Source organism: Anthonomus grandis, chromosome 6 (genome assembly GCF_022605725.1).
Source record: "Anthonomus grandis grandis chromosome 6, icAntGran1.3, whole genome shotgun sequence".
In the NCBI taxonomy this organism is placed as follows: Eukaryota; Metazoa; Arthropoda; class Insecta; order Coleoptera; family Curculionidae; genus Anthonomus; species Anthonomus grandis.
Genome location: NC_065551.1, coordinates 20,401,277 through 20,411,750, shown reverse-complemented (window position 1 = coordinate 20,411,750; position 10,474 = coordinate 20,401,277). Strand labels below are relative to the sequence as shown.

General features: G+C 35.3%; 1 protein-coding gene across 12 annotated transcripts; it reads left to right on the top strand.

The window, feature by feature from the left end:
• Positions 1 to 266: 266 nt before the first annotated feature.
• LOC126737105 (uncharacterized) lies at positions 267 to 1,597 on the top strand. Of its 12 annotated transcripts, none has more exons than XM_050441827.1 (4): positions 267 to 387; positions 481 to 697; positions 776 to 874; positions 974 to 1,597. In XM_050441827.1, the coding sequence occupies exons 1-4, from the start codon at positions 334 to 336 to the stop codon at positions 1,552 to 1,554; spliced, it is 951 nt and encodes a 316-aa protein (XP_050297784.1). In that variant the 5' UTR covers positions 267 to 333; the 3' UTR covers positions 1,555 to 1,597. The 12 variants fall into 12 exon arrangements, with proteins under 12 accessions (XP_050297784.1, XP_050297786.1, XP_050297787.1 ...); XM_050441829.1 differs by having other exon boundaries at positions 481 to 874; positions 974 to 1,051; positions 1,130 to 1,597; XM_050441830.1 differs by having other exon boundaries at positions 481 to 1,051; positions 1,229 to 1,327; positions 1,406 to 1,597.
• Positions 1,598 to 10,474: the final 8,877 nt, after the last annotated feature.

Here is a 10,474-nt window from a genome sequence, read left to right as displayed (position 1 = left end):
AATAATATTTTATAATAATCATTATAAGAATTGACATTCTGCAATGAATATATATTTTATATAAATTACTTAGAAGCTTTAAATTGGGCATTATCAGTTGCCTTTTGGATAGTTTCAAACTTTAGTCATTTTGGATCTTCTAAAAAATCAAAATTTTTATACATAATTTTATAAAATATGAAGTAATATCCACTTAAATCTTAAGTACTGGTCACGAAGTAAGATTAAATTTTTGAGATAAGAATACCAACCACAATATTTTTGACGACGATCTTGGAGTATAAATAGCAGATGAATCGATGGATCATTAATATTGTAAAGTAAGCATTAAAGATGAGAAGTATAACGTTAATAGCCGTTTTCGTTTTGGCGGCAGTAGCCGTCCAAGTAGGTGTCATAAAAAAATATTTTTATATATTTTATTTTAGTTGACTTTTTTCTTAATTAGCTACAATTACATAACAATTTATTTTTTTTTAGAGTACCGATGCCTTCTCTCTTAGATGGAACTTGTTCGGTAAACATAAAGAGGTGCAGGCTGACCCTACCAACCCACCTCCACCGACAGGCTCCCCACCACCACCACCAAGTGGTTCACCTCCACCACCACCAACTGGATCTCAACCACCACCACCATCTGGCGGCCCAAAGGTAGAAGCTGATTCTTCCAGCCCACCACCACCACCAACTGGATCACCTCCACCACCACCACCATCTGGCGGCCCAAAGGTAGAAGCTGATTCTTCCAGCCCACCACCACCACCAACTGGATCACCTCCACCACCACCAACTGGTTCTCAACCACCACCACCATCTGGCGGCCCAAGAGTAGAAGCTGACTCTTCTAGCCCACCACCACCACCAACTGGATCACCTCCAATACCACCAACTGGTTCTCAACCACCCCCACCATCTGGCGGCCCAAAGGTAGAAGCTGATTCTTCCAGCCCACCACCACCACCAACTGGATCACCTCCACCACCACCACCATCTGGCGGCCCAAAGGTAGAAGCTGACTCTTCTAGCCCACCACCACCACCAACTGGATCACCTCCACCACCACCACCATCTGGCAGCCCAAGAGTAGAAGCTGATTCTTCTAGTCCACCACCACCACCAACTGGATCACCTCCACCACCACCAACTGGTTCTCAACCACCCCCACCATCTGGTGGCCCAAGGGTAGAAGCTGATTCTTCTAGCCCACCACCACCACCAACTGGATCACCTCCACCACCACCAACTGGTTCTCAACCACCCCCACCATCTGGCGGCCCAAGAGTAGATGCTGACTCTTCTAGCCCACCACCACCACCCACTGGATCACCTCCACCACCACCACCATCTGGCAGCCCAAGAGTAGAAGCTGATTCTTCTAGCCCACCACCACCACCAACTGGTTCACCTCCACCACCACCAACTGGTTCTCAACCACCCCCACCATCTGGCGGCCCAAGAGTAGAAGCTGATTCTTCTAGCCCACCACCACCACCAACTGGATCACCTCCACCACCACCAACTGGTTCTCAACCACCACCACCACCAAGAAACTAATGATCTTTTAGTAAAATAGTCAATAAATAGTTCAATTAATCAACACTGTTTTTCTAATTTACATAAAAATAGTCATATAGAGAATGAAAGAGGGATGGTCTGGTCTAAAATTTTCACTGCCCTTCAAGAATTCCACTCTTACGACTACTTTCTGGTTTATCATATTATAAAATTAAATCTATAATACTATTTTATTAAGGATACATTTTTCAAATTATGATAATATATAATTTCATTTTTCATAAATATCTTGTATATAATTTCGTACGAAAGGACAAGTCCTTTAGTACTATAAAAAAACTAATAAATATTTGCTTAACTTATATTTGATTCCACACAAGTCTTAGTACCGCACACTCTTAGCGTACCAATTCACTTTCTAAAAGAGGCTAAGTACTCAGTGCCATACATATGAGCTTCAAAAGTAAAAAACTGACCTCAGAACCTCTTATTGAATAACTATTTGTCTTGGTTGACTCTGAGCTAAATAAGTTCAATGGCTTCACCAATTTCTGCGGCTCCCTCAAACGAGGTTGAGACTTTGGCCAAATCAGTAATATTGCTAATGATGTGACTCTTCTGATCTAGATCTGGTATTTAATACTAATGGGGACCTAGAGGAGATATACTTGGCGAATGGAGGGATTCTGTTGCCATTGGATAGTTCCTTAATCGAACCTTTTAAATATATACACGGGAATGATCCACAGGCGATATGTTAACGCAAATTTTTATACAGATTGTATTTTCTATTGCAGCAGCTGAAGAACAGAGTGTAAGTCACTGAAGAGGCGATCTTATCAGGATTATGTTGAGATCACTAAGGATTCGATCAATTTTTTTGCTTTATGAGAATTATTAGAAATAAGTTTAGTCCTCTGGTCCTAAGATCGAAATATAAAATCTATTCTTCCTCTTTGTTTCTTCAATCAATTTAGCTTTCTATTAGCACTACCTCTGTTCTTCATATTTAGCTTATCCTTTCAATCGGAAGTTTTCTCTTTTTACTCGAAGACTAGTTACATAACAACAATTCATCAAAATTCTGTCAGTTCCTAAGTGACTAATTACAGACCTATTAGCATTCTAATTATCATTCCTAAGATGTTTTGAACATTTTATCTGCGATGTTTAGTCTTTCTCTTATCAATTAACAGTTAGGCATCGTTCCTGGTCGTTCTACTGACTTAAATCGTCCAATTTTGCTGACTTTCTGGCCAGTTCTCTAGAGGAAGATTTTTAGGTCCATGCTTTGTACACAAGGCCTTATATAATTAGGCCTTCTTCTACTACTTATCTACTTCGATAGAGTCAATCACCAAATGTTATCAGATGAAATAAAGAGAATGGGCGTTGATGGATTCTTGGTGCAGTGTATCCAATCAAGGCTTCCAATCTAGAGATTTTCCTGTGCTATCTGGTGGGCCCTAAGGCCTTGTTATTCCGTATTTTATCAAAGATATCTCCCACCGCTGTTCTTTGCTTGTTTTTGCTAATCATTTAAAGATGTAATTGAAGATAAAATCACCTAATGATTGTACTCGGATGCAAGGTGACTTGAACAGGCTGGCTGCTTGGTCCAATAATAATTTTCTGCATTTAAATGCCAAAAAAAATTTCAATTTGCTTCAGTAGGAGTTGGTATATTTTTGATCATTCTTATCACGTTGATAAAAAATATCTTTAAGTCTGTTTTACACATAAAAAACCCGAGAATCAAAGTTGATAGCCGTTTAAGATTTATACCACACTTATCTGAAATCCTATCAGAAGCACTTAATGTGTTAGGCTTTATCAAGAGATGTAGAGATTTTCAAAGCAGTGACTCCATTCGGCTGCCTTATTAGTCTCCTATACATCCTCACTTAAAATAAAGTTCATGTATGTGGTCCTCTTCCTACTCCATATCCAGAATATCGAGCGAGTTCAACAAAAATTCCTTGACATATGGCATACGGGATAAATCTTCCCGAGCCTTGATAAATCTCCGAGTTATTATCAAGTCAAGGAGGTTTTACATGCAACAACTCTTGAAATAGAAGAAATCTGAGAGACATATCAATTTTTTATAAGACACTCCATTCCTGTTACTCATACCCACAACTATTGGCGAAGATCCCAGATCCGTCTTATATAACTTTAACTAGTTGCTGGTAAGAACAGCAAGACTGGCGAAGCAGCACTCCTCTAATGATGACTTCTTTGAAGCACCTGCCACATTCAGAAAAAATATTAAAGTTTAGAGTCCATTGTAGTTTGTGTTTATAATGCATTTTTAATAGGAAATGAATTAGTCATAATAAATTCTGTAATGTAAAGAATCCTCTGTAGTTGGTACGATATTGACGTTTTGCTTGTCCGATATTATCATGTTAAAATTTCTAATATTAATTAATCTTGCAGCAAGCAGTAGATGAAAACCATGGCCAATACAGGGATACCAGAAGCTCAAGAATCGCAGAACTTACAGATAAGGTCTTTCAGAATCTAATATGGATCTCATTCCATATCTCGATAATCCGTTTCTCTCTAAAACAATAAATGCGTACTTAAACTAGAAAAGGTATTTTTAAGACTATGGAAAGCAAATCTAACCCTAACCCGAGCAAATATTATCTACTTAATATCTTGTACTACATGGTTTCAGCAGAAGGGCTACGAATCTGAATTTCAAGCCGTTAAAGAATTTCCAAGAACAAAGAAAATCATCAAGTGCTTCGTAGAACTTTGCAACTTCTACCGAAAATTTATACAGCAAGTATCTGGATTTGGCACATGTAACCTTTGCTTACAGCATAGCTATATAGGATTCTATGCAATTCATTAAATTTATGTGAACATACGCCAGGGAATCGATATCACCATCAGAGGCTGCGGTAATAGAATCAGGCATAAAAGAAGAGACAGATACCTCGAGATTAAGATTACGATGATTGTCGAAGATTACCGATGATGCTTTGGTGGACGTCATAACTAACGCAAAAGGGTAGCGAGTCGAAGTGCCAGTAGGAGCTAATTGGAAGCTCCTATCCGACATCATAGAAAAGATCAATATAATTAATATACTGTATCACCTGGATAGAAGAAATTCCAAAAAAAACTTCGCCAGAAGTTAATTGCTTACAAAGTGAAACATACAGTAGTAGCATCATGAAGGCCATGAAGAATGCAGAAACCTTAACTCCAGAAGAACTAAAAAACCCAATGGATAGGATGAAGCGAGCTTTATCTATAGCATTCATAGCTGATTGACTTAATTTCTGCTGCAGAGTAGCTATTTAAGAAAAATTCAACTCACTTGGTATGGATGCCGCAGACTTAAGGAATACCTATTGGTAAATAGTTAGACCAGATAATGGAAGCAGAACGAGAAACGGGACAGTAATTAAGGAAAACAGACTTGCAAAGGAAAAATATTAAACTTGTGATGGATGGAAAAGATATCTAATCTTAAATCCTTAGATATAGGGAAATGTTACAAAAGTTCATTAGTTTTTCAAGAAGTATAAAGGAACAAGAAGTTCTTCAGTCCTACCGGCATCACTATGTACCTATGGCTATACAACATGCCTACAATCCTAAAAGCAGATCTTAGAAAATTACTTTAGAAATTACCAAAACCTGGTCAAGATCTTGACCTGAGGAGAACTTTCCATATACCCCTTTTATCGATCTGTGACTGCAGTTTCGCACAGGGTGTCAGAGTACTACCCTACACAATGCAATATTACCAAAGTAATCAATTGTGTGATCAATTTTGGGGACTTTGTGTTTTACACTTTACATATCCCAGATCTTAAAACAAATATAATTTTCTTAAATATATTTGTATGCCGATGACACGCAGCTTTTCAAATCTTTCAAGTCAGACCACCTTTTGAAATCTGTGGGTCAACTGAATCATGACCAAGAAACGCTTCTTTTAGTACCTCAGAAGCATCGCTTGGATCTCGATCTTTTTCAGTTCCAGGTGTTGCTTTTGGGTGGGACTCGGTCACAAAATATAAATTTAGTTGATATTCATTTGACTTTAAATAATAATATACTCGCTACTACTGACCACGCAAAGAACTTAGGTCTGATTTCAGATAATAATTTAATATATACTGAACACATAAGTAAGTGTATAGGGAGGGCCTTTGCTAATTTAAAACTTTTATTTGAAGATTGATACTTACTTGCGTGATCTTTAAAATAGTTGCTTTGCGACTTATTAGTAATTCAACTATTCAACTACTACAGAACTACTGTAAGATTGATTGAGGGTCTGCGCAGTATAGAGCAGGGAGTATCAGCTAAGTTGGGAGACTTGCACTGGCTTAGAATGTATGAGAGGCGTATCGTTCACTCAGTTGTTTTTTTTTAACAAAATTATTGCAAAAAAGTGCCTTGATTATCTATGCAGAAAAATAAAGTGTTGCTCTGAAATACATAATCTAAATCTTCGCACTACAGATTCAATAACAATCCTATTTCACAGAACTTCTAGTTTGGAAAGATCTTTTAGTTACAATATAGCGAAACTTTTGAAAATTTAAAAAAAAAATATTTTGTCGCAGGTCTCTTTTAAAAAATATGTTAGAGTTTATATTGATCGATTTATATAATGCGTTTAGTGATATAAGTGAATATAGAATAAGAAATTTGTGATGCCTATTATTATTATTAATTTAATAATGTCTTGTTGTGTAATGTATCTACTACTCCACAGATGCCGAGTCATACCAGCTACGCTGATATCTACCCAAGCTCAAGAAAATAAACTCAACGCAATCCAAAATTAAGTTAATATAATCATCAAATTAAATTCTACTTATCAAGCTTCACCTTCATAATCTATATACAGACAGACATAAAAGAAATAATAGAATAAACCAACCAGACTAAATGCAGAGTGGGAATGACGTAAGAGACACAATTGACCAAGAACATTGAAAACTCACATCCCAGGACGAAGTTTAAAATAGGCTAAAATAAAAGATAAGTAATTTAGTTAATTATAAAATTGTATATAAAAAAGAGGAGGTAGCAAAAACAAGTCTAGTAAAGATGGAAGACTGAATTTGAAAACAAAGGAAATAATTTGAATGCAACAGATTAATATTATTAATGTTCATACTCAAATACATTCCACAATTATTGTTATAAAATAAATGCACTTCATTTATAACCAGTCGCATGCGATGGGATAGAAACTAGTACTTTGTTCTTATTTCAGAAAAAAAAGCCAAAAAAGAGGAAATAATCATAAAAAAGAAAGCTCTACTTGGATACCTACTCTGATTACCAAGAAAGTTACGGTAAGAAAAATTTTAAATTAGTATAATTTTATACAGGTGCACGCTGTAACGTAAGTGTTGGGGACCAACGCGAGCATCGAAGGGAAGTATATATCAACCAAATTTAATTCACTGTGTGAGTACACTCGGTATGTTATAATCTCTAAACAATAATTAACAGACTAATTAAGTTCAGAGCCGAATTTCGAAGCACATAATGCAACCGTAGCAGTTGTGCATATATTTATTTTTACGTTTTCATTTTGATAATTCTCTAAGTATAAATAAAAACGCAAAATCTAGGGAGCATCATTTATTCGACAACCACTTCGAGCTGATCCTCTACCCTGCGATAGGAACCGGTTGGGTCGTAAACCATTGGTCTCTACCACAGATTTAACTAGCTAAGCTAGCTAGTTAAATCTAGCTAGTTAAAACTAGCGCAAGCTAATTGCGTTAGCTAGTTAAATCTGTGGTCTCTGCATAAGGGTGGATTGCCTTGTCAAGAGGTAACTTTGCCCTTTACGGAGACCGGAAGAGCATCTGATGCTACCGGTCGGTTTCCTTATCTGAGAGAAGACAAGGTTTGGATAACCAACCACTTCTTTAACAAATTTTTAATATGTCATAAATTAATATTGTATGAAAAGTACTGATCGCGACATCTAGTGTCTAGTTAATGACATTCTAAAAAAATAGAACTCCTAGGTGGCGCTAGCTGTTCTTCGCTTTAAATTTTAAACAATTTACTTGAATCAGGTTGTTTTTCACTTTCTCTCTTTGACTAACGTGATTTTCCTATTTGTCTGTCTTTATCATTGGTCACGTATGCAATGCTTAAGGATTAACTTTTTCGTCACAGAACACAAATATAAAGAAATGTGTGTTGTCTAATGAACAGACAGAAATCCTGTTGACAGCTTTATTGACATTGTTAACAGAGACAGGGGCAACCATCTTAGGTGACGTGTGGCGGGAAATTTAAAATTGACGAAAACGAAGAAAACACAAAGTCACGCTCTCACAACATGTAAAAAGGGGCTACACGTGTTTCGCTCTAGTTAGAGCATCATCAGGCCTAAAATAAAAATATTACTTAAACAAAACTAAAAACTTACATAAAACAATAAAAAACCTTTAGAAGCCATCCACACACTTCACAGTATATAAATAAACAATAATTTTTAGGTTATAATTGTACAAAGCAAATAATAAAAAATTAAAAAGTGGAATGCAACAACATAGACTCATCGAGAATCGAACCCGGTACCACAAGGTTAGAAGTATAAGTGTAAAACCTGTCGACTATACGAACCTAATGCTAAAACAATTTACCACGTTAGCCAATGTAAGTTGAAGAAAGTGACTAAAAGGAAAATGTTAAAAGATACTTAGCTAAATTAAATTATTAAAAATTAAATTAGGTTCAAAAGTAAACACGTCATTCACACACGCGAGAACAGGACTCTTTTTAGCTTCTGTAATTTCTATTTTCTCCAGAAGGTCAAGCTTCTTACCTTTAGGGCATTCATGAAGCATTTCGGCTCCCACCCCCGGAGAAAAATTATGAGTTGAGGCCAGCAAATGATTAGCAAACGCTGATGGTATCACCGACAATGGTATTTTTAAAGTTTTCAAAAAGCGCTACGTCTTCTTTAATGCGTGTAGAGATTTTATTCTTCCAGATTGGCCAATGTATACTTTAAAGAGTAAATTCGCGATTTAGAAAGGATGTTTGCTTTGTCCACTATACTGACCAATTGGTTCTTTAAATTATTAACTGTCTTAAACGAGATTTTTGGATTTAGGAATCTTTAAACCTGATCTATTGCTCGTCGTTTAAATTTAAAGTAATTTGCAGAATTACAGAAATTGATGCGATAACTGACGAGTGATGAGAGATATATTTAAATAGAATTTTATTTTATTTTAAAATTATTAAAATACGCTTATATCAGTTTAGAAATACCCACATTTTATTAAAATTGTTAATTTTAAATGCTTGGGAAAAAAATTGCATCTAAACTCTAATAACAACAAGAACTGAACCTAATTCTTGAATTAAATTTGGCTTCTCAATGTGAATAAGTTAATTATTAATGACTAGATATAACACAAATACATATGTACGAGTTATTATGCATGTTTTTTTTATTTTTTATTTTTTTAGTATAAGCAAATAAAAACAAAATACAACTTTTGATTTCCACACTGAAAGGTAGATTTATATTTTAATTGATTTATTTATTTAACGGTATCCACTAATTTTACAAAAATAAAATAACACAAAAGATACTAACAATAATACAACTTAAGCTAGATAATAGTAAGACATAAATCAATCAAAGTTACGAATTAATTTAAAGAATGTAAAGTAACGAGTCACTAATTAATTAATTAATTTAAGAGAACTCCTAAAACTGCTAAAAGAAACGTGCAAGTCAAGACTATACCTATCGAAAGAACGTTGCATTTTAGTTATAGGATTATGCTGTCCATAAGAACTACTATCAAAATCTACATAGAAAAGTTTTTTCAGTCTAGTCAATTTTTCCGCCCGAAAATTCAGCCTATTTAAAAGATAATCACAATCAGTCATGCCAGATATTAATTTAAAAATAAAACACAAGTCTGAATTATTATGCCTTGACTCAAGTCAGTCCAAAGAGAGAACTGACATGACCGACTTGTAATCAGTTGTGACCATTAACTAACGGAACCTTAAGTTTAAAAGAACAATTTCTTAAGAATTTATTTTGAACTTTCTCAATATTTTCAATATGCGATTTATAAAATGGAGGGGATCATACGGGACTAGCATACTCCAAACCAGAACGGACTAACGAACACTACAGAACTTTATAGACAGAGCATGAGAAGTCTTGATTGCATCTAGTTATAAATCCTAGATTTCTATATGCTTTCTGAACTAACTTTACAGCATGAGACAAAAATGTCAACTTAGAATCGAAATTTACTCCGAGATCCCTAACTTGCGTTACCCTTTTTAAAATAGTGGAACCTATACTATAATTAAACAATGTAAGATTGCGAATTCTTCCAAAAGTTATTGAATAAGACTTCGGAACATTCAAAATCTAAACCATTAAGGTTGATAGCCCACCATTCATAGAGATTATGCAAGTCATCCTGTAACAATTGACATTGAACATTAGAATCAATAGACAAAAATAATTTCAAATCATCAGCAAATAATAAAAATTCACAATTTCTTACAAATAATCCTATATCATTAACAAAAATTGTAAAAAGCAACGAACCCACATATGACCCCTGAGGAACGCCAGATGGCACAGAAAAGCTGCTAGATAAGAAGTTATTAAGCCGTATACATTGCGATCTACCCAGTAAATAGTCCCTTACCCAACAAATAACATTTGATCCAAAACCCAAAGCTTGGGGCTTTGCCAGTAGAAGCGCATGATTAACTCTGCCGAACGCCTTCGAAAAAACCGTACAGCATCAACTTGTGAACCCTTACCAAAAGCATTAAACAAATAATCTTCATAACATATTAAGTTAGTAACAGTGGAACGACCTTTTTGAAAACCATGTTGACTGTTAATAATAAGGCCTTTACATAGCCATGACAATTGCTTGGTTACAAGTGCATCCAAAAG